Source organism: Fusarium odoratissimum, assembly GCF_000260195.1.
Source record: "Fusarium odoratissimum NRRL 54006 unplaced genomic scaffold supercont1.14, whole genome shotgun sequence".
In the NCBI taxonomy this organism is placed as follows: domain Eukaryota; kingdom Fungi; phylum Ascomycota; class Sordariomycetes; order Hypocreales; family Nectriaceae; genus Fusarium; species Fusarium odoratissimum.
The window spans coordinates 558,127-580,248 of NW_022158700.1; the positions used below are offsets into that span (position 1 = coordinate 558,127).

General features: G+C 48.1%; 10 protein-coding genes across 17 annotated transcripts; 7 read left to right on the forward strand and 3 right to left on the reverse strand.

Moving 5' to 3' along the window:
• Positions 1 to 929: 929 nt before the first annotated feature.
• Positions 930 to 2,377, forward strand: FOIG_09018 (uncharacterized protein). Its single transcript, XM_031209196.1, has 2 exons — positions 930 to 1,985; positions 2,043 to 2,377. The coding sequence occupies exons 1-2, from the start codon at positions 1,121 to 1,123 to the stop codon at positions 2,129 to 2,131; spliced, it is 954 nt and encodes a 317-aa protein (XP_031061233.1). The 5' UTR covers positions 930 to 1,120; the 3' UTR covers positions 2,132 to 2,377.
• Positions 2,378 to 2,655: 278 nt separating this feature from the next.
• FOIG_09019 (uncharacterized protein) lies at positions 2,656 to 4,547 on the forward strand. Its single transcript, XM_031209197.1, has 3 exons — positions 2,656 to 3,046; positions 3,097 to 3,339; positions 3,389 to 4,547. The coding sequence occupies exons 1-3, from the start codon at positions 2,943 to 2,945 to the stop codon at positions 3,705 to 3,707; spliced, it is 666 nt and encodes a 221-aa protein (XP_031061234.1). The 5' UTR covers positions 2,656 to 2,942; the 3' UTR covers positions 3,708 to 4,547.
• On the reverse strand, positions 3,642 to 4,662 carry FOIG_09020 (uncharacterized protein). Its single transcript, XM_031209198.1, has one exon. It carries the CDS (start codon positions 4,470 to 4,472, stop codon positions 3,876 to 3,878), a length of 597 nt encoding a protein of 198 aa, XP_031061235.1. The 5' UTR covers positions 4,473 to 4,662; the 3' UTR covers positions 3,642 to 3,875.
• Positions 4,663 to 5,173: 511 nt separating this feature from the next.
• On the forward strand, positions 5,174 to 7,332 carry FOIG_09021 (uncharacterized protein). Of its 2 annotated transcripts, XM_031209199.1 has the most exons (4): positions 5,174 to 5,510; positions 5,564 to 6,097; positions 6,142 to 6,276; positions 6,338 to 7,332. In XM_031209199.1, the coding sequence occupies exons 1-4, from the start codon at positions 5,454 to 5,456 to the stop codon at positions 7,106 to 7,108; spliced, it is 1,497 nt and encodes a 498-aa protein (XP_031061236.1). In that variant the 5' UTR covers positions 5,174 to 5,453; the 3' UTR covers positions 7,109 to 7,332. The 2 variants fall into 2 exon arrangements, with proteins under 2 accessions (XP_031061236.1, XP_031061237.1); XM_031209200.1 differs by having other exon boundaries at positions 5,174 to 6,097.
• A 703-nt stretch (positions 7,333 to 8,035) lies between these two features.
• FOIG_09022 (uncharacterized protein) lies at positions 8,036 to 11,533 on the reverse strand. 7 transcript variants are annotated; one of them, XM_031209201.1, is made up of 6 exons: positions 9,598 to 11,533; positions 9,468 to 9,540; positions 9,200 to 9,408; positions 9,016 to 9,152; positions 8,808 to 8,971; positions 8,036 to 8,756 (listed from the first exon to the last, which is right to left on the reverse strand). In XM_031209201.1, exons 1-6 carry the CDS (start codon positions 9,663 to 9,665, stop codon positions 8,247 to 8,249), a joined length of 1,161 nt encoding a protein of 386 aa, XP_031061238.1. In that variant the 5' UTR covers positions 9,666 to 11,533; the 3' UTR covers positions 8,036 to 8,246. The 7 variants fall into 7 exon arrangements, with proteins under 7 accessions (XP_031061238.1, XP_031061241.1, XP_031061239.1 ...); XM_031209204.1 differs by having other exon boundaries at positions 8,088 to 8,756; positions 9,200 to 9,540; positions 9,598 to 10,326; XM_031209202.1 differs by having other exon boundaries at positions 8,088 to 8,756; positions 9,468 to 10,326.
• FOIG_09023 (thioredoxin 1) lies at positions 10,824 to 12,721 on the forward strand. Its single transcript, XM_031209208.1, has one exon. It carries the CDS (start codon positions 11,992 to 11,994, stop codon positions 12,355 to 12,357), a length of 366 nt encoding a protein of 121 aa, XP_031061245.1. The 5' UTR covers positions 10,824 to 11,991; the 3' UTR covers positions 12,358 to 12,721.
• Positions 12,722 to 15,130: 2,409 nt separating this feature from the next.
• On the forward strand, positions 15,131 to 16,445 carry FOIG_09024 (uncharacterized protein; the record flags this gene model as incomplete). Its single annotated transcript, XM_031209209.1, has 2 exons — positions 15,131 to 15,566; positions 15,622 to 16,445. 2 exons carry the CDS (start codon positions 15,131 to 15,133, stop codon positions 16,443 to 16,445), a joined length of 1,260 nt encoding a protein of 419 aa, XP_031061246.1.
• A 707-nt stretch (positions 16,446 to 17,152) lies between these two features.
• On the forward strand, positions 17,153 to 18,133 carry FOIG_09025 (uncharacterized protein; the record flags this gene model as incomplete). The annotated part of the gene is made up of 2 exons (XM_031209210.1): positions 17,153 to 17,508; positions 17,560 to 18,133. 2 exons carry the CDS (start codon positions 17,153 to 17,155, stop codon positions 18,131 to 18,133), a joined length of 930 nt encoding a protein of 309 aa, XP_031061247.1.
• Positions 18,134 to 18,779: 646 nt separating this feature from the next.
• Positions 18,780 to 19,662, forward strand: FOIG_09026 (uncharacterized protein; the record flags this gene model as incomplete). The annotated part of the gene is made up of 1 exon (XM_031209211.1): positions 18,780 to 19,662. The coding sequence occupies exon 1, from the start codon at positions 18,901 to 18,903 to the stop codon at positions 19,660 to 19,662; it is 762 nt and encodes a 253-aa protein (XP_031061248.1). The 5' UTR covers positions 18,780 to 18,900.
• Positions 19,663 to 20,128: 466 nt separating this feature from the next.
• FOIG_09027 (uncharacterized protein) lies at positions 20,129 to 20,322 on the reverse strand (the record flags this gene model as incomplete). The annotated part of the gene is made up of 2 exons (XM_031209212.1): positions 20,129 to 20,154; positions 20,199 to 20,322. 2 exons carry the CDS (start codon positions 20,320 to 20,322, stop codon positions 20,129 to 20,131), a joined length of 150 nt encoding a protein of 49 aa, XP_031061249.1.
• Positions 20,323 to 22,122: the final 1,800 nt, after the last annotated feature.

A 22,122-nucleotide genomic window follows, 5' to 3' on the forward strand; every position in this document is an offset into this window, starting at 1 on the left:
TCGGCGTTCGCTGTCTTGGTGGCACGCGAATGACGGTCATCCGAGGATTTCGACGGGTGTTACAGCTTCGGAACTTCAACAGGATACTTCGCGGGTTAACCTCAACTGGCATGCAAGCTGGTCGGTGTAACCTACATGATGATGGTCACTATGGCGAGAGTCCCACCGAATAAGAACCAGGGTAGGTGCACGCTCGAAGCCCTGTAATCATAGCTTTTAGCCTCTAGCCCGTACTTCCGGATATGTTTCGTAGATGGAGAGTTCATCGGAGCACTTACATCGAGGACCCTTTACATGTGAATATCTGCAAAGCTCGACCGCATTCAGGATCCGAGACGGGTAGACATGCCTCGGTTAAACCAATTTCCGAGTTTTGACTGATTTGTCGGATAACCACGAGCGGATATCAAAAGCCAAGGCGTTTCATCAAAACATTGGCATTTGTCTGATAGCTGTTCAGAGCAGCAAGAGATGTGAACAAGAGCAACAAGAAAACAAAGGTCAAGAAGAGCGAGTACAATGAGAAAGTTGTTGTTCAAATCATGCTGAATTGATATGGACATTGCCCATCTTTCAAGGGATGCCCAGAATAATATCCAACAGACAAGACCAGCCAAGCACAGTAGCACTCTTTTGCACTGCCACTCTTCCACCCTCGCTAAACCCAACCCGGAAACTAACCACCAGCCAAGAACCCATCACCCAACGTCGTCATCACCCATCAAAACACCCCGAAACATGCTCAAAATAAACGATATGGGCCCTGAGATCGTCTCTTGACGCGTACATAGCATTTCGTCTAGAACACGAATTAGTTTCAGGGCATCATTGTGTGCACGTCGCGAGGGCTGTTAATATACATATTAAAAACATGACTGGGTTCGTCGTATAAATGTGGATCGCCAAGTTTACTCCTGATGATGCCAAGTCGGCTTTGTTCAAGTTATCCGGTAGTTGCGTACACGCGGTGAACAAATTTTCTCCCTTGAGCAATTAACAAATCAGTCACAGAGTATCTCATTAAGGTTTAAGCATACTGATCAACTCTAGGGGCTGGCCAACTTTATCTGACACTTCAGCTCTGGCCCTCCCCATCCTTTTCCCTGCATCCCTCATCATCATGGGTCTCGACTTTGGTCAGGCGATTGGCACAGCTTGTGCGACATTCGCCATCACCAACATCGACGACATTTTCGTTCTCGTCGCGTTCTTCGCCGAGGCTACGACGAGTCGATCGCTCACGCCTGCCAAGATCGCTATCGGACAATATGTCGGGTTTACGGTCATTGTCGCCGTGAGCATGATTGGCTTTGGAGCGTCGCTACTCATTCCTGCCGAACCAATTGGATTTCTCGGTCTGTTGCCAATATTGCTGGGTATATGGTGGATTCTGAGTTATATCTTTAGCAAGGATGAGGATGAGGAGGAGTCTCTGGATCAAGAGTTGACAACTGCCGATGGGTTCAAGAGTGTCTTCAAGGTAGCTTCCATTACTGTCATGAATGGCGCCGACAATATCAGCACGTATATTCCTCTCTTTGCAGAAGCGAAAGCTGGAGAGCTGGCTATATATATAGTCGTTTACTACATCATGCTTGGCGTATGGTGTTTCGCTGCATATCTCATCATGCGGCAAAAGCATGTTCTACACATTGCTCAGAAATATGCCCGCAGGTTGGTACCGTTCCTCTATGTTGGCCTTGGAATCTTCATCATCGTCAACTCAGAGTGTTATCCCTGGGCTATTGAGGAGATTGATGATGACATTGCATCACATCCAGGCAAGATTGTCATGGGTGTTACGACTGCTGGTTTTTTGGCGATCTGCATTAGCGCCATGCTTTGGAGGAAGTTGAGCCAGAGGTCGGAGGAAGTTCTAGTAGGTGATGCATCGTCTGCTGTCGATGGTCAACGAGGTTCACAGGAAGGAGGACGAGACACGGAACAAGAGGTTGGAGAGCAATCTGAAGTTATCAGAGACGCAGGTAGGCTCAAGACTCTCCTTCTATACTGATACTAGAAGTTGACTGACAGGAAACTAGGCCACAACGATGGTTCTACGAACAAGACCGGAGCGCAAGTCAAGAATGTCCCCGTTGACGTTCCCAGGGAGGGAGGCTCGGCGGTATAAAGACCATTACAGATAAAGAGATGACTCTAGCGGGAAGCAGCACCTGGTCTGGCATCAGGTTATTCTTAATAATATTTCTCCCTTGCGACATCGTCATCTTGCCAAAGACACTACATAACGCCCAATCGGTCGAAGTGTAGGGTGAGCAGGGCTTATCAAAGCTACAGTCATGTGCAGATTTTCTGCCGTCAAGTGCATTCGCAGAACGCCCCCCATTCGACGCCATGCCGGTATCCATGATCGATAGTTCTATCTTCAATTTCGGCCCGCTTGCCCATGGTTTAGACTTCCTTTGAAGGGCTCTCTGTTTCAGATGTCAATGCGACACGGCGACAAAGGTTGCAAGTCCTAGACGTCACGTCGACGCTTATCTGATCCACAAACCACCCGGGCACTTGTGTTGTCAACATACAGTTCGTCGCAAGGAATTCTATCGATAAATCACCTCTAAAGTTGGGGATAGTAGGGGTCTAGATTCGGGCACCTCGCAGGCATCTTACTCGCCAATCAGCCGAGTTCGTCATCCCCTAGCGACATGGACGAATCAGAATTAATACTGACATGTCGTTGGACAGAGTTGTCACTTTGAATCACCAGACTATACTGAAACAATAAAGAAGCTTTGAGGCCCGATTGATAGTGTGCGACACTACGTCCGTCGATCTATCGCCTTTCAGGCTGAATCATGACATAATATCCCGTGCTTACACCGCTTTTTATCCCATTCTTTCGACCCCAAATTCTCAATGCGCCACTGAAACCAACAGTCAACTTTTCCGACATATCAGAATCTCATTTATTAGATACAAAGATGGCTGCATCAAGTAAGAATCTGGAACGTATCGCTGAACTCCGACAGAGTGAGGTGCCGGTCCCATGGTGTGACGAGTTTGAGAAAATGATAAGCGGCATGAAGTTAGTGTCGCCAACTTCCCTAAGAAAACTATCTAACTTGGGGCATATAGCTTTAACACAGGCAATTCGCAAGAAATGATGGTTTACAAATTAGCTACAAAAAAGAGACTGCTCTCTTTTAACGATGAGAGTATTCCTGATGGTAGCACCCTTGCATCATTAAAATCAAGACGTATGGAGGTAGCAAAAGAGATGTTTGGAAAACTAGGCCAAGACGTCACCATCGAGCCCCCCTTCTTTCTCCTCTGGGGCTGCAACATATTCATCGGAAACGGCGTCTATATGAACCGAGAGTAAGCCTCACAACCCCCACAAGAGCCCATCTTGCTCAGAACCACGCAGGGTGTCAATCCACGACAACGCCCTTGTTACTATAGGAGACGGTGTACTCATAGGTCCTGGAGTTTGTATCTGTCCAGGTACTCACGCCGCGGATATGCACAGCAGGAGAGAAGCGCAGGGTACATCGTTTGCGCTGCCGATTCGTATAGAGGCGGATTGTTGGATAGGAGCTCGAGCTACGATCTTACCGGGTGTTACTATAGGGAGAGGAGCGACTGTTGCGGCAGGGGCGGTTGTTATCAAGGATGTTGAGGCGGAGACGTTGGTGGGAGGAGTTCCGGCGAGGTTTATTCGGAGTTTGAAGAGTGCGTCGACATGAGAGCCGGTGGCATTGGCAGGCTTCCTTTCAAGGCTCAGGCTGTCGCTTACACGAGGACATTTCAAAACAAACCGATCGCATTGATATCACTAATCCTGTCTTGGCTTGACCCAAACGCCATGCTTATCTGCATCACCCTCTGTCCACTCATGTACAGCTGCACTGAACTTATGCACCCGCTACGGCACCCGCAACCTCTCCAACAACCTCATCAATAATCTTCTTCAACTCCTTCGACACCACCGCCGAAAACAACACCATAACCACAAAGAACTCATCCCCCTGCACATAAACACTAACTTCCTTCTCCCCAAACCTCGTCCAGCCCGCACTCCCATACTTGGCCACCTTACTCCCATTCTGATCATACAACTCGAACCCCGTGCCAGTCATCTGATTAACCTTCCACTTGAACTTGCCCATGTGTGTATGAAACCCCCAACTCCCTGTCATGCTGCTGTTCTTGATCACCATTGGTTGGTTAAACACCGACACGTCGATGCGTGATGTGCTGAGATGCATTGTCGCTGATGCTATTATGTTTTCGGGGGCGGCTGGGCCGCGGTGCATTAGGAGGGTTGAGCTGCTGGGACGTTTGTAGATTGTGTACAGAGGAGGAGATTCTTTTGGTGCGTTGGAGGGGAGGATGAAGAGAAGGTTGTCGTCTTGTGGGTGTGGACGGATGGTGAATAATTGGGAACCATTGGAAGAGGAGCCTTGGGGGCTGGATGATCCGTATAAGACTTTATTGAGTAGTTTCTCCATGAGGACGACTGTTAAGGTGATGATTGGTTTACATTGACTGTTATCCTTTTTGCTGGGGGAGCTGAAAAAGCCAAGAAGGTCGGTGAGGGATCCATTGTCAATTTATGTCTGTCTTGCCAAGTGATGTCAAAAGTATAAGCCATGTCATATCCCGTAAAGGTAAATATGCTGCGACGGAGGTTGTAATCAGCATGTTAGTGCACAGCCCTGTTGGTGGCAAGGGAGGCTGATTGGTCAGTTCGCTCAGGCGGTTTTACGTGCATTAAATTCCGACGCGGAACTGAGACAAATGACGACGGGTTCCGCTGTCAACAACGGTGCTTTCTGTGATGGAATCTTTGCAGACGCACTTCTGATTCTTTATTTAGCCTCCATTCAAGGGGTGTATCTGTTAAATCAATCCTTGTAAGGCCCGTTGTCACGTAGCAAACAACGTTCCCTTGAGATTGCGACTTGATCCAGCAATTACTCTCAGCCTATCAAGAGTTCCGGGTCGCATACCGTAGTGAGAAAGGCGAAAGATCTTCACTGCAGCTCATCGTACAAGGCTGAGCAAGTCTGTCAGAAGCGCTGATCTCGGGATAATAAAGGCCTGTATGCCTTGGATCAACAACCCTCAACCATCTAATTCGCCAAAGCAAAAGTTAGACTCATTAAATTTCGGACAGAACGAACAAATCATGTACAAATACTTCAATCTCGCTCAATTGCTTCCTTTTTTAAAACATGCCAATCTCGTGGCTCATCCCTATCCCCATCCCCACTATTCCAAATCAGGTAAAATGGCGCGCTCCGTCATCGTCCAAGTGGAGCAAAACATGTGAGATCCATTTCCAAGGCTGAGCCCAAGCTTACATCTCGACCTCCTCAACGAGTCTGCGGGGCCTTTAACTATCTCGGGATTCCAGCCCATTCCCCAGTTCAAGGAAGCCTCATCTCAATCTTATCTGTTTTGGGTGAGATACACCGCTCTGACGAACAATGCCTGGCGTTCCATCTTACAAGGGCTGCGATGCTTGTCGGAAGCAGAAGAAAAAGGTAAGTTAGTGCCATATTGAGGTTGGAGAATTTTTGAGTTAATGAGGGGATAGTGTGATAAAGCTCAGCCGAAATGCGCAAGGTGTGAAAGGCTTGATATTCCGTGCATCAACGTTGGGAAACAGCGCTACAAGTTCAAAGTCCAGACCCTCGAACAAGGAGACAGTATAAGCGTCCAAAACATCGACACAGAAGATGACACTACGAGTTCAAGTTCGCGGTCTTCAAAATCGCCTATTTCTTTCACCCAAGCGTTGATCAAAGTTCCTTTCAACAAAACAACCATGGTCACTCAAACACTTGTCTCACGGTTAGAGATTACAGATCTGCGATATGATATTACCTGCTACGGCGACTTTCTTCGGCATATTCCTGCGCGGTTGGGGAGGAATGAAGCTCTTGATGCGTCGGCTGATGCGTTAGCTACTACGTTTTCGACATTGCATCGACCGCAGGGGTATCAGACTGTTGATGCGCTTACGAAGTATGTTAAAGCGATAAGTTCGTTGAGATTATGCTTGGAGGATCCTGCGAAGGCGAGGATGCCGGAGACTATGTGCTCCGTATATCTGATTATGATCTGTCAGGTGAGTGGTCTCGTAGTGTTTGTGGGTGATGCTGACAGATTCAGGGCTGGTTGGGAAGAGATGATGATCCGACTACGAGTCACGGCCAAGGTCTGGCATATCTTCTTAAAGCAGCGGCGCGAGAGAACTGGAAAGCCGGTTTCGAAACAGACATGCTCTTGACATTCTGCGTTCCAGTCGTATGTCCCATTGAACCCGTCTCGCCTCCATGCCTTGAAATCTTATCACTAACATCCTTAGATCATAGAAAGCATCTCCAACCCAAAGGTCAGACTAGAAAAGTGGTTCTGGGATATGCTCGACAACTTCAAAAAGAACAATCCTCCCTCAACGCCCGAAAGCGCAAAAGCCCAACAAGACGGCCAAGACGCAGGCGGAATCCCCAGTCTGTCCATCCGAAATCTAGGCCGCTTGCCAGACTTCATAAACGACCCTGAACTGCACCGCATGGAAATAACATGCGCATATCACAGACTTTGCCGCGACCTACGCAAACTCTCCGAAATCGTCAAAGCCGTAACATGGGCGCCCGGTTTCTTCCCAACGCCCATGCAACTCCGCCTCTCACGCTCCTACAACTCAGCCTACTCCGTCCTCCTAACCGTCCTCGTAATAATCGGCCAACTAATGCAAGCCTTTGATCCGTACAACCTCGCTCTCGTCGGAGAAGCAGCACTATGTTCATCAGAGGTAGTATCCCTCGCGCACCGAATAAGTCAGTACAGACCACTGGGAGCAAGCCATGTTCCGTTGACGCTGGCTATCGCATGGGCTGCTACGGATGAGCCGGGGATGAAGAGGCAGTTGGAGGAGACGTTGGAGGAGTATCAGCAGGACTGGACTGTGACGCAGTGGATGAAGGTTGGGTACTGGTGGACGGATAAGTTCGCGGAGTTGAGGGGGAGGTTGGCGCCGAGGCTTTCGCAGGAGGAGGAGGAGATGTTGATTAGGAGGGGGGAGGGAGTGGAGCTTAAGGGGCAGCAACCTGCTGATGAATGTTGTGTTATGTAGAAGTTGACGAGGGCTACCTGATGGGTATGTAAAGCTGGAGGAAAGCAGGCTCTTCCTCCTCTACGATTATAAGAATGTGAAAGTCCTTCGTGTCATGCCTGCGGTATAATGTCACCTGACTGATCGTCAATCAATGAACTTACGATACATATAAGAGCGATAACAGTCGGCTAGATCGTCTCGGGTTAGATATTCGGAAGATTGATAATCGAAGAGCTCCCCTATCTATTGTCGGTGCCAACAAGCATATCTACAACAAAAAAATGAGGATCAGATTACCAGCAACCTACTGCACAGGCTAATCGACAGAGTGCAAATCTTGCTTCTAGTGTTCACCCATGTTCAATTCACATCTAATTAAAAAGAAAAATGAACTTAATCGCAGAATACTTTTATCGAGCTGCCACCCAGCAAAGATATCACTTGGAAGCCACAGCAGTGATAGCGGCGAACAGATCTAAAACCGATAGCCTATCGCTCGAGTCAGACAGAGATAGCTATCTGACTGAACTACTCCCGGGCCGACAACCTGTCAGTTCAAATCCAGACTAACTCCACCACTTCAAGAGCCCCCTTTCATCCGGATCCGCAATATCTGACCCAAATCCTGACTAGACAATCTCCCAAATCTCGAAAACCCCACAGAGACAATAGTCGCGGACAAGCCTAGCGTTCTGAACCGGTTGGATTCATCCACCAAGAGCAAGCCGATCATCGGAATTGGACCGGGGATGCGAGCATCAAAGCTTACCCGTGTCGGAACTAGTCAAGAGAGCGGAATCAACGCATTGATAACCCGTTCGAAGCTATTCTTTGTTGGTGTAAGTTAAGTTTGGGGGGCCTGACTCGTCTAGCCTTGGCACGTGGAAGATGTCATACGAGAAGAGCGGTAGGCTAAGCCCAAGACAGGCGGCTTAGGCTTAGCATGAGAACCCCTCAAACGTGCAGTGATTGAGGTGAAGCATGGCTGGAAAGAGAATACTTGTGACAAGAGCTTGTTGATATCGCTTCTGGTGCTATAGGCACGATTCTATCTATACGGGCAAATTATACATCGCTGGGTATTCTGATCCAGGCGTTTACCCAAATCATCAAATATTAAAAAACAAAAATGATACAAATGGTCGCCCATCCAAATCTATACTCCGTGATAGACCTTGACAACACCGGCAGCCGATCTTTCAGAGTTTGTCTCTACATCATCGGTCCGTATGCTGTCCTTGCTATGGCTCATCAACTCATCAGGGATGCACCCCACGGGTCCTCTCCTATCTTCAGGACCAGCATCTTCACTCGTGATTTGAATCTCGTGCTTAGCGTAGATCTTGAGCGGTAGAGCGTATGTGGCGTTGATCTCTTCCTCACTGTCGACTTGGTGCAGGTTATGCTCCGCGCGGACTTGGGAGCGCACGACGGAGCGATGGTTGGTGAAGTTTGAGCGGTATGCTTTGGAGGGGTTGTTTGTGCTCTTGCCGTATGTCGAGCCGCTGAATGAGCCGAGCTTGAAGATGCGGCGGAGGAGGGTCCAGATGTAGGGAAGGTTGGCGGTTATGATGGCGGTGGAGGATTCGCGGATGTACCAGAACGTCCAGTTTGAGCCGAAGGGTTCGTTGAAACTGTAGAACTTGTTGAGGATGGCGGAGAGGATCTGTGCGTGTAAGTTTGGGTTTCAAGCGAGTTAATGTGAGGTTAAGCTTACAGTGAAGGCACCCAATGCGAAGACGCCAATGAGGACAGCCTTGCGCTTCAATGGGAGCTGCGACTTGAGAAAGATTGGCATTGGGATGAGAATGATCATAATATCGGATGTAATGTTAATGACGGCGTTGGTGATGAGATGGTTCGTCGCAGCAGAACATTGAGCTATAACCGTTAGCTTGATTCAATTGAGCAGTGGTGTAACATACTGTTCTTTGGAGGAACAGCCCAGTACTGGTTAAATGGACGACACCAAACACCAAGGTACAAGATCTCCATGATGACGAAACCAGCAGTGACATAGGCGGCGACAAACTTGACAGCCAAGTTCTGACTCAAACTCATTCTGCAATTGTTAGAACCGTAATTGAGCATCGGGACGAAGCGACGTACGTGAGGCGGTTGTACATGAGCAACAGGCAGTACTTCATGAGCCAAATGGTGACAATCTGCATCTGCTCGACGACCAAGACCCATTTCGATCCGTACTCTCTCGTTCTAATCTCCTCGGCATCGAGGACGACGTGTTCGCTGGGATCGATGAGGTTGCTGCTCGTTTGCGAAATAATCGACATGCCGACCATTAACACGGTATCGGTGAACTGTAACAATACAATTAGACAATTGCGCTGGTGGATTGGTAGTGGTGATGGTGACGGACCATTGCTACTACCATCAAGTAATCCTCAACTTGTAGCTTCTTGACTGAACCCAGTAACATCCGTCGTGATATCCTGTACCAGGGTCAGCTTCAAACCCAATTGATCCTTCGTGAAATGTATGTGTCTTACATTCTGGCAATGACAATGATCCACGATAGACTGTACCAAGTCCATATCTCAGCCTCAAACGCCGTCATTTTGTCGGTCGCACGTAATTAATTTGTCTACAAATCGGCTTCGTCTGGGTTGTCGGTTTCGGGGGGATCGACGACGGGTGATTTCGTAGTGGTGTTGGTGTCAATTCGACGTGGAAGGGCTGTCGAGGATGCAACGGCGCATGACTTGGTCTGAATGAGACACTGGAAATAAAAAAGAAAGACGGACGCAACGCAGCAACAACACAAGCAACGCGGGGGTGGGTTAAAGGGGGGAAAACGGGAAACCAAGAGCTTGGGTTTAGTTTTTATTATTTCCTCCGAAGGTGGAGTTTTTCGAGATTTAGGAATGAAAACCGTCTCAGGGGATCGGGGGGGACAAACCAGTTCTTTAGCTTGGTCTAGAGCTGACATTAGTCCCGATTTTACGCCACTGATTCTTCAAGCATCGTTGGACCGAACAAAAGATGCGGGTGTCGTCGGTCCTTGGGAGAGGGCACATTAGCTGGGATGAGGCTCTGATTCGCTATCATCCTTGTCTCAATTCAGTGGGAACGAAGCTGCACGATCGGAGGAATGGCAATGCAGTTTTGCCACGTTTTGCAGGCGATTGTGATTCAAATGCTTGCAGTCATAGACGCAGGGCATGGGGGACCCCTTGATGCAAGCTGAGCCAGTAGATCATGTTACGTCTAGAACACCACCCTGCCCTAGACAAGGCCTGAACAAGCCCTGGAAGGATGGAAGCGCTCTTTTTTCTTTCGGTGGCGAACTAAACTGGCACAGTGGCGCCCAGCCCTCGCGTAACGTCTTCCCATATCCATTCCTTGGGCGCTCTATCAACGGATCATGGCCGCTGACCCTGTTTTTTATCTCCCCGAATAAGCTAGACGCTGATTTACAGTGGGCTCATGGCTGCCAATAGACTTTGCTAGTTTCCTGCGCCAAGCAACCGATCGCGTGGGCACCAGGGGACTTGACTCAGTGATCACTCCATGAAGGCCCTCCCCCTCAAGCCAAGGGAAGATTGAGCCGGATCGTCAGTAACAGAATTGTCTCAGCTCCCCTCTGTCACTTTTGCGCTTATCTTGAAGTTGAGACCGAGCTATCCGAGCCAAGATTAGAAGATTGATGGTCGCGATAATTACTGCTTCTATCCATAGTCCTGTCAAAGAGGAGCACAGATCCTCCCCACTTACCGAATGAGGCATCTTGAATTACGTGACTCGTGGGAGGCTTTTTCTTACACTCTTTTCTTTTTATTTGAAGAGTGACATGTCTCTTTTCGATTCAGTTTCTTTGCATCAAAGCGTTCGCTTCTATGCAAGCCTCTTTTCTTAGCTATCGATTCTGGGTAAATGTTACCTGCTCTTTATCTCCTAGACCTTGCGCTTTGCTTCTCGGCTGCAGTCTTGGCTTCTTTCACATGTGGGTATCGGTAAACGATAACCGACCTCTTTCAAGTTCCCCGATATTATTCCCCTGAACTATTGCATTACACTTCTCAATAACTTGTGCTTATTCCATCCAGGGTAAGATTCATGGTCTCCGCGATAGCCAAGCAACGGAACCACTTGAGCTGTGTACTGTACCCTTATATGGTGGGTTATAAGGTGATCGGTCTCCGGAGATGATTCCGGATTTACCTTAGCGAATGCCCCCGTATAGAGTCCTCTCCACCGCGGGAGGCAGCCTTAAGAGGGAGGTGATAATTGACGAAGGGCCGAGACTGGTAATATGTAACATGTTATGCGACGATTGCTGATTGATATTACGTACAGTAGTCAATTGATCGTTGCAGGGTAGTTTTGAGTCTGGGGCATGCAAGACACCAAAAAAGCAATGCTTAATATTTCCTTCTAGAATAATAAGCGGCGCAGTAGAAACCCGGTCAAACGCAAAATGTCAGCTGCAACGTATAAGCAATGTCTTTTATATCCGTGGTTGCGGTCATTTGTCAGATTTTACAGAGGCAGGGAACCTTGATGATTTGCATTTGAGTTATTTTCTGTCTCGCTAAAACGTTTCGTTGATCATCATTTGTCAAAGCTCGTCAGCCTCAAATCATGACATAATATGCTGTGGCTTACACGTGGCTCAGTAATCAACCTTGATGAGGAATCACCAAATTGCGCAACATCACGTGATATGATTCCATTTCAAAGCGGCTCTTTGCGATTCTCTCAAAATCCATGAGAAAGCGGAGGCAGAGAGAAAATAAGGATATAAACACATCGCAGCCTCAACAACGCCAAGATTACTCACATCAACTGCCCGAAACTAAATCGACTTTCATCTCACCGCATCTCCAAACTCTCATCCAAAACTTTGCCGATCTCTGTAGATCAATACCAGCAAAAAAAACAAAATGGTGCATCATATCACTTCAAACGATGAGCTTCAAAAGCTCCTCTCGTCAACAACATATGTCGCCGTCGACTTCTTCGCAGACTGGTGTCCCCCCTGCAAAGCCATCGCCCCCGTCTACGAGCAACTCGCCACCAAGCACAGCGTCGACAATGTCCTCGCCTTTGCAAAAGTCAACGTAGACCACGTCCAAGACGCCGCGCGCCAGTACGGCATAACAGCCATGCCGACGTTCCTGTTCTTCAAGGAAGGGAAGCAAGTCGCTGTCAACGGGCAGGTTGAGATCAAGGGCGCTGACCCGAGGAGTCTGGGCGCTGCTGCTGAGAAGTTGGGGGGACTAGCGCAGAAGAGGGTTTCTGGAGCGTAGAGTGAGGAGGGTTTCGGGGATTTTACTCCTGGGGATCGGCCCGTGGAGTTTGGAATTGTTCTTTGGTATTGCTTTAGCGTGTTGGGGAGGAATGCGGCCATTGTGGAGGGGGAAAAAGTTAAGCTGGTGTGATGCTTTGAGTATGGTTAGCGATGGGACAAGGGAATAAGAAACATGTCTGTTTCCGGATATGATTGAGTTTACGTGAAACGGGACTACAGGTGTATAGCGTCATTTGAGGTCTTTCTGACTCGATGACTTTGAGAACAATCAATAGAGGAATGCTATGAATCAATGTATGACGATGAATTATTATTCATTGGTTACTAATGTTTCAAGTTTAACCGTGATATTGCGATCGTCATGTCAAAACCTGGGGATCAGCATCGGTGTGACACGCAATGACAATTGACAGCGGTTAGTGACCCAATCGTTTCCACAAAGTCCGGCCAAGAGTCCTTTAGCCTTCTAAAATGCTAAGATCAGCAGGATACTTACAGGGTCTTCCAAGGGTACGATTTCACCGATAGAATTGTGTAATTTGGTTGAGACTTTTGTTAACGTTCAGGGTAAGGGCCTCGTGAGACTCGTCTCAATATCGCTCAACTTCATGAGGGGATATGGCTGAATCACAATTTGAGAACTTTTAAAGGTAAATAATTGACATACAAATTAGACACTAGTAAAAGAAGTGTTCACTTTGAATGGCCATTTATCTATACTAAGTCATTTCGAGGTGATGCTTTTGACGTCGCCTGGATACGTCGGTATGAAGTCGAGGAATATCTGTTAAGAGAAACAGTCTATCTGAGTAAACAATGCCCTGAAGAGTGTTTGGCCATGTAAGACGCCTTACCAACGAGCAATCAATGAGAAGGACAGTGGAGAGTATTGTTCTTTTAGCATACCATTACAAGAAGGGAACGCGCTGCATCAAAGAACTGCCGCGACGCCTTTGGTGAACAGGATATATGTGAACGGGGTTTCGATTCTTATACCTCCGCCACTGCAGATGTAGGTCGCGGGTTCAGCTAGGCTGGCAAAGGATTTTGATGGTACGGCCGTGAGTCGTCCCAGATCAAGTGAACGCAATGTCTGCTGTATTATTTGACATCGGAGTTACAGACGTGGGAGGTCATAGAAGAACTTTTGTTGTGTTAAATCTTTACAAGTCTGAGCTCCTTATTCCATTGTCTGCATAAGCTTCGTTTGCACCGCCGACACTTGTCACCTGAACAAAGGAGATTTAGAGAGGTTTAGTAACCGATAGGCTTGCGACCGACTCAAGCAAGTTAGTGTTGAGCGTTCGGGATAGGAAGGAATTGTTGCCACTCCACATTGCTGTTCGCATGTAACTAGTCATAGAAGCAATTGAACTCGACATGTGGCGTGATGGAGTCTGCTTTTGACACCGGAATCGTTCCTGCTGCAGTAGTGACCGTTGAAGAATCCTTTCCAACGTTGGCGAGATTCGTTGAAAGTTTGCGTCATCTTGGGAGGGTGCAGACATAGCTTTCGGCTCCATTGGCTCACACTTGACAGATTCTTAAGTCTTTCGTGGAGTGAAATGGCGAGGGTAGCAAGTGTACGTCTTTGCTGCGTCAAAGCCGCTAGCAACGATCGCTCCTGTTACGTTCTGGTGAATCTTGCCGTTCTGGAATTTAGTGCATATGGGAGTAAGTAGAGATGAACCAGAGGTTGATATGTTGTCATCTCTATGGAAACAGAGCCAGTCATTGTATCACTTGTTGAAGGGATAGCTGGAAGATATCCCTTGAGTCAGGAGAAGGAGGGAAGGGTTCGGGTAGTGAAGTATAAGGAGTTAGACATATGCGAGGATGGGCATATCTTAAGCATGACTGCAATGATATCAAGGGCGAGAGGAGCTCCAAGACTTATGTAAGTAGGGGTTGAGAATAAGGGAATACGAGTATATGAAGTTGCCGGGATGTTATGCCTTTCGAGCTGGTCGTGGCCGCGAGGAGTAGATTGAATAGATAGTTAGGCACTTGAGATGAAGATGAAAGAGTGCAGAATATGTTACCTACCACTGCAGACGAGTTGCCTTATTTCGAGCTAACTGTCCAAATGTGCCATCTAGCAACGCATTCATTGCAAACGCCGCGAAGTTATACGTTAAAGCCAGCCAGTCAGCCACTTAGCCATGGGAACAGCCCAGCGACCTAGTTCCCCATTGGAAGCCTTGATAAACGCGTTGACACTGCCGAAATTCCTTAAGAACCGTTGAACAAGGCTCTTTTTGTATCGATTTGGCCTAGTTTTTATCTCAAGGTGTTCATTTATCTTGACCACTGAAACAGAAGCCTCGGTCTTGTTCACTGCCGACCTTGATCACTTGTTTGGACCTGAGACTACTCTTTGACTCGTTTGAACTGGCACTGGCAGTAATATTATGGCCTCTATCTTCTGCTCCCATCGTACCAGTGGCATTGACGGTAAATACTCACTCTCCGCAACATCTTTTTACCTCAGTGACTGCACCTATTTCTACCTTCGTCTCGCATCCCTCTTCCCAACATCTCCTCCCACCTTCACTTCTTCCTCTCTGCACTCAAAATTAACAAGGCCCTTCAAGGCGGAACTTGAGATATCGCTAATTTGAAACTTCCTTTCCATACTGAAGAGGAACTCAGACAACGCTGTCCATCACACAAATCAACTCCGCGGTACCAAAGGTACCAGCACGTCAACGTAAGTGCACATCTTCCGCCCTGCTTCATCAACATCCATACTGACCGTGAAGCAATAGAGGATGTCATCTTTCCCCTTTGGCGATCTCCCTACGGAGACGAAGAAGAATGTGATCCTTAACGCCCTTCCTTCTGTCACCGCACCTCATCGATACTACCTATCAAACATTGCTCGTATCCATGAATACGTTGAAGAACAGACCCTCAAGAAAATACAGGACTCCGACCCAGTTATCGCTTCGTTGTCGAATCAGATCCGATGCCTCAAGGCCATCAACCCCCAAGATGGGACTGCTATCATGTCTAGCGTCGGTGGTGTCGAGTTTCGCCCTGACCCGAAGCACGACACCTTCAAGGCCATGGAAATGCGCCTTCCTGCCGTTCATCCGTCTGCGTCCTGGAACCCTCAAGGGGTCAAGGGCTATCATAAATACGCCCTGCCTTTCCAGAACGTGCTTAACGTCGCTTATCGAACCTACCTTGCACGAGGTCAAGCACGTAAGTAGACACCATAACCTTCGATGAAGAGTACCTTATGCTAACAGACTTACAGCACCCCCCGACGACGGATTGACTATTGCAGGTCCATCAACTGCCCCCGCGGTAAAAGCCCCCCCCACCTACTACAATATACCCTTTGAGAAAGATCTTCCGATCTTTGCCCGCCTCCCAAAGGCCAAAAATCTGTCTCTGATCGTCGAGTATGCCGGCCGTGAATGGCATATTAACGGCTTCCAGATGAATGGGCCTGACGTTGTCGGTCGACGATACCTTCTGAACCGCTGGGGTCTTATTCGCTCTGGGGACCATTCTTATGTAGCCGAAGAATACTTTCGCTCCCGCCGCATTCCTGCCGACACCGGCATCGCATGGAACTTGCCCGGCAGAGACCGGCTCAGCGATCCCGAGGACCTCGAGGGCGTCCCAGTCCCAATCTCTCGCTACGGCATACCCAACATTGGCTTCAACGCCTATAGTCGAGGCAACATCTCCCTTGGCGGAAACTGGGCGGGATTTCGGTTCTGGGTCGACAACAACAAGGTTGAGTTCAGCCCACTGTGCTGGCAAGAGGTCGAGCCGCTGATTGGCGAGTACTATGGTCTCGACGAGCGTGGCTACAACACCTTCACCCCCGGACTCGTCGCCAGAGTTTGGGTTATCCGCTCGGAACAGGATCTTGAACCAACTGAGAAACCTCACCACCACTGGATTGAGGTTAGAGAGCCTGAGTTTGGCGATCCGGAGTGGGTTGAGCAGATCGCAGCGACATGGAAGATGACCCGCCAAATGCTCTCTCATGTTCGTGGCAGTGCCATCGAGGAGGATGAGGAGAGAAACGTCGCCGCGGATAACTACTGTTTCCAAATGGAGCCGTGATGATGTTGATGGAGTACCAGGAATGCAAGCTGCGGAAAACTAGTCCAGGTTCAGTGTTGCACAGAGAAAGTAGACTTGGGAACAGGCATGGATGAGTAGATCTTGAGGTGGACTCTTCCAGGACATCAAGCGTGAGAAAATGTAGCTTTGATAGAGAAGATAGTGAAGACCCAACAGCCTTGTAACTCAGCCGTATATTGCCAATCAAGCATACTTGAAATCAGCTCGTGTTCGGCCGTAGCAAGAAGCATACCCTGCTTAATAACGGGGCTTATTCTTCTTCGTATTCCGGCGATTACTAGATACGGCTATCTCTTGCAGTAGTCCGACTCAACTGATTTCTTTTATATCTCTATCTATTTCATACCTACAAACAGTTGGTCGAGTAGCTCCGATAGTCGTCTGCGTTGCTCGATTGCACGATTCTAGGTTCTTGAGGAGTTCTCGTTGAAGACCAAGAAAGCTTCTCCAATTCTGGACAAGAAGTCTCGGCTTTGCTGGTTCGACGAGTAATATTCTTGATATCAGCACAGCCTTGAATCCTTCATGCAGGATAGTGGCACGGCATCCCTGCAGCACTGTCTGCCTGATTTTCCAATATGAACATACATAACAGCCAGTCAGCCCATTGTTTCAATTTCTTGCAAGCTCACCTGGATCATGCAAAGTAAGTAGGACTTGCACGACTTCTGTCGACTTCAGTGAAAATGACCGAAACCTTAATAACGACTTTTCCAACTACTCCAAATCCGACATGGACTTTGCCACGCTTTACACCGCCGCCAGAATGTCTTGACACCAAGAGCATATGGAGAATGGACACGGATTGCTATTCTGGCACGGCGCAAGGGCTTTACAGAACAACGCAGACGTGTAACTACCTCTGGCTGGGATATACTGACTATCCCCATACGACCGGTGGCCTTGGTCTCGGATTGAATGGCTTTTGTGGTCCAGGTTGGAATCATCCAGCAACGGAGTGTCCTGTTGGATATACGCCTGCACATACCGTCGACTACACGCCTGATGCGACCACTTCACGGGAGATACTGTGTTGCCTAACGTCCGTAGACCGTCGAGATTTTGTCTGTGCAGGAAGCTGACTGATTCACAGAGCATATGACTTCGAATGGAGTAGGCCGATCCTGACAGATCAAAGCGGCAGTTCAGCAACACCTTACGATAAATTCTGTGTCGCTTCCAATCTCAAACCATCAGGCACTTCACCCTTGACTCTAACAGCCTTCGATCTCTCTTCCGCAAGCTCTCTACAAACAGACATCCGAGTCTCAACGACGATAAAATTCGATCCAGAGAAAGACCTTCTCCTAGCATCAGCCGTCACCATATCATATCAGATCAACTCAGGTGGAACCACGTGCGTTCCTGACTGTGATGATCCGTATACAGGTGGTCCTTGGCCACGGCCTGCACAAACAGTCACTCCAGCTCCCGAGTCATCAAGAAGCGATTCCGGCTTAGTGGGATTAGAGAAGCTTGTCTGGGTAGGAATTGCGTTTGGGATTGTGGTTGGGTTGGGGATTATAGCTTGTATTGGATGTCGTATACATCGTAGTAGGAAGGGGAAGAGAATGGGTGCTACGTCGGAAGCTCAGGGTCGTGAAGGGGAAGTACAAGATCAGGACATGATAGCCATGGAAGTACCGAAAGGGAAGAAGGCGGATTAATATCTTAATTTTAATAGTAATTGAGTAATCTGGTGACGGCAGGTTTGCAAGTAATAATGCCAAAGTTATAGACGGAGAGAATGAAATGTCAGAGAAGAAAGGATACTAAGAAACTTGTTCTGGATACTCAAAGACTGATCTAGGCACTGCCTCCAATGAAACACCTCAACGAGGAACCTTGCCGATCCTACAAAGTCTAAGCGATACCATGCCCATCGCACCCCAGTCCATAGCAAAACCACAAATCTCATCAACTCTACTATCTCAACCACGGAATCCCGAGAAGCCATTCAGAGCATTGAAACCCGTTGATGACGATTAGATTTGATGTCCTTCAGTATAATGTGGTGGCGCAGCCTCGTTGATGATCGGGGCTGTGCTGACAATTTGATGGTGGACACGGTCAATTTTGACCGAAGGAGCAGGGTTGCAGTCAACTGTCACAGCTTCTGATTGGATGATTGGACTCACGCGCTTTTTGCTATCACATTCGCTAAACCAGCTTGAGAGAGAATCTGTAAATTTTGGCTTACTTTTGCATACCCTTTGCAGTGGCTATGCTACATGCGCCGTGAAGGAATGGTTGGAGACTAAGTAATGAAGATGTTCAGATCGCGGGCTGTTGAGATAATCGAGTTTTGAATCAGAAACATAATACGTTGCCATCCCGTCTCTTCGGAGACTGGTTTCACCTCTCAGAACAGAAAGCGCAGTGCAAAATCTCATGACCCTTCTCAGATCTAATATTCTATTGCAAGCTCATCAACATGGAAAACTACCCCCGTGAGACATACGGTCGTTCTTCGATCAATCCACGCAATTCATGCTCGCGAAATCCCTATGAAGAAGGTGACCGAGAGTCACTTTCCGAGCCTTTCAGCCCTACAGGGCTGCTCGGGGAACGATATGATCTGCTTAAACAGCAAATGGAGGCCAGATCACGAATAACCAATCCCAACGACAGTCCATTCACAAGAGGACTTTTGGGATCTCTCGCTGAATCCGAGAGTAGGGGCTACCACCCTTCATACGACAGCACTAAAGCAGCAGGCGGATTGTCTAGATCAGCGTCAACGGCAAGCTCTTCGAATCGATACAGACCAAGACGAACACCGAGTGTATCTTCCGTCCGAACAGACTCGATCTATTGCGCTCAGTCTGGTGCTACGCCGCCTCCTCTACTAGATATATCGTCGACGCTTCCCCAAAGGCGAGCGTCATGGCGAGACAGGAACTCGCAAGGTATCAGATCACCAACTGTTCAGCCACTGCTGAGTTTACCTGAGACATCGAGCACCCAGTGGAACAGCTCTTATTCACCAGCGCTGGGTCGAAGCCATTCAGTTGCTGTTCGGTCTTCAAGTAGCTCTTGGGGCCCTTCAGGCAGCAGATCCGGCTCACATGTAACACCAGATCCCTCAGCTCTTAGTCGCCGAGTCTCTACTGCTGCTGCTCCAGCTCGACCTGAAACGTGGTATCAGGGTGATCGGGCTGAGCCGAAGCGTCGAGGGACGTTGCGGAGCTGCTGAGCCCCATGCCAGCGTTCTGTTGTTAGAGGGGCAACAACAGTCTCACAATAACGTTAATTTGGAATGCGACTTATGAAAAGAAATTGTGTTAATATGAATAAGTCTAATTGATCTTCATGCGCCATAGCAAATGCCGTTTTCTCTTCCATTTGCGTCTGAACTTACCTTACCCCTTGTCCACCGCAAAGTAAGGGAATCCGGGAGCCACAAAACCACACAAAGGAGAGTATAAGGAAAAGGCCAGAAGAGACAAAACGGACTTGCCCACTAAGGATATCTGAATAGGGGAAAAGGACATGATTCGGTCAAGGGGAAGAAACCGATGGTACTGCTGATGGAGTCGTCTCGACAATAGGAAATGCGCTTGCGTTTGCGCGAACCATCTTCAGATGCTTCGCTTTCACTTACTCCAAGATCCAGAAATTATGATTTGCACACCATGAGGTCTCGAAACCTTTAGTCCTCGTTATGGTAATGGTGCGTAAACCACTTCTTCAGGTGGTGAGCCACCCTTCCAAAAAGCCTATGCGACTTACTTCCCGGTTCTTCTTCGTCAGAGGATGTGTCTTCTTCAGATGATTCATAGTCAAAGTTTATTGCGTCTTGCTTTATCCATTCGATAAGGCGCTCGTTGACCTCGTCGAGGAAATCGGAAGACATTGCCTGTGGGTTATTTCTCGAAGGCGTTGGGCATTCTTCAGAAGGGCGAGGCATTGTCGCTCGTCTGACTTTATCAAACTTTAATCAATGCCTGTTGGCTTGGGCGTCAAGTTGAGTTGAGTTGAGTCGAGCTGGGTTGGGTTGGGTCGGATCGAGGTGGTTCATAATCGAAACGTGGGAATAAAGAGATAGGTTACCGTCTTTATCTCCACCAGACATGAATGTTAGTTATAGCAATTCTAGTCAGCTGTTTAGTTGTAAGCTGCAGAACACTGGAATTTGTGTGAAGTTTTGTTCTTTGTTTAAATCGGCTTGTTCAAGACTTTGATAGCTTTTGTTCAGTGAAGCTGAGAGTCCAAGGGGTGTGTTCCATTGAGGTCGCAGGATTTCAGCCTCAAACCTCAGATACAGGCCTAAGATGACTTTGTCAGTGACAGTGGCCACTCAGATACAGACGTACGGATGTATATGGTGCCCCCGCTCCTGTTAGCAGTTTCCAGCTTCATCGGCGGATTGACCAACTAGATAAGGTTGAAATCGGCATTAGCTCTCGGTCGTTGACGGCGCGCTGCAAAATATCGCATTTTCAGACGACGGAGACACTTGAAAGTGAGAGAAACTGTAGTTATTTGTCAAGAGTATTTATTGTTGAGAACTGATCGGATGTTCCTTGTCTTCGTCGAATTCGTTGGTATCATTTCCGAAATCAGAAATGATCACGCCGTATTCGGATTGGAAGAGGACTTGCGAGGGAGGCAGGTGCCTTTTCATGAAGTCAGGCCGTCAATATCGCCCGAAGCAAATTCAAGGCATGCAAGACTGACCTTGATTTCAACGGTGGAGATCGGAACTACCTGTTGTTTCTGAATACGGAATGACTCTGAAATCAACAAAAGTAACCATTGCTGTCGTTTATGGACCGAACGACTTCGATCTCCCCTGTTGCCTTTTCTCTTACGGCTATCAAGGCTAAAGTCTTATACCAAAACCATTTTTATAGTTCTACAAAGTTGACTTTGATATCAATTATCTAGATAGTCTCGGCGACCGACAATTTGCTGGATTCGGCAGTAGTGCGGTTATTAGTCGACTGTCAGTGCATGACGGTGCATCGAGGCTATCATAACTCTGCAAGTTGAAAGTGAAACCAATGTTCCATTCAGGGTCATCAGAGTAACTCTGGTTGAAGCAATAACGGAAATACATTCTCTAATGTTCTGTTTTGGCTGGAGTCTGGCTGAGGGCTGACGTGCCTTAACTCGCAAAGTCAACTCCGCTGCACTAGGTCCAATGCAAGCATCTTTGCCAAAGCCCGATAGGAAGGCAGGTGAAAGAATATTTACGATATAGGTCCAAAAAGACAAGATGCTGTCGATGTCCGAATCCTCTGAACCCAACATTGGCTTTGTTGAGCCTCGGTCCAAGTCTGAGTGCAGGATGAGGCTTTGAGATCACCAACCTCGGAACTGGGCCTTGGAAAGGTCTCTTTATCCCCAACGACTCCAGCTTTCGGTCTCTCGGCTGTAAGTAGTTCCGATAGCGGTACGATGACAGCTGCCTTCCACTTCACCACTGGCGTGCAGTCACCGAAACCCTTCACATTCACCACTTGCAATCACGTGACCCCCTTCTGCCTATAAAAGCAGCTCCCTCGACCACAACTTGCTCTTCTTATCCAATTCATTCATCACTGGTTGGCAGGGTCAACCTTCGCATCTTCCGTCGTCCCGCGTCATTGAAGCTGCACCAACACTTTACGACCAACCAGTAGGTCAACCCAAGCTTCTTCCCTGTCTCATT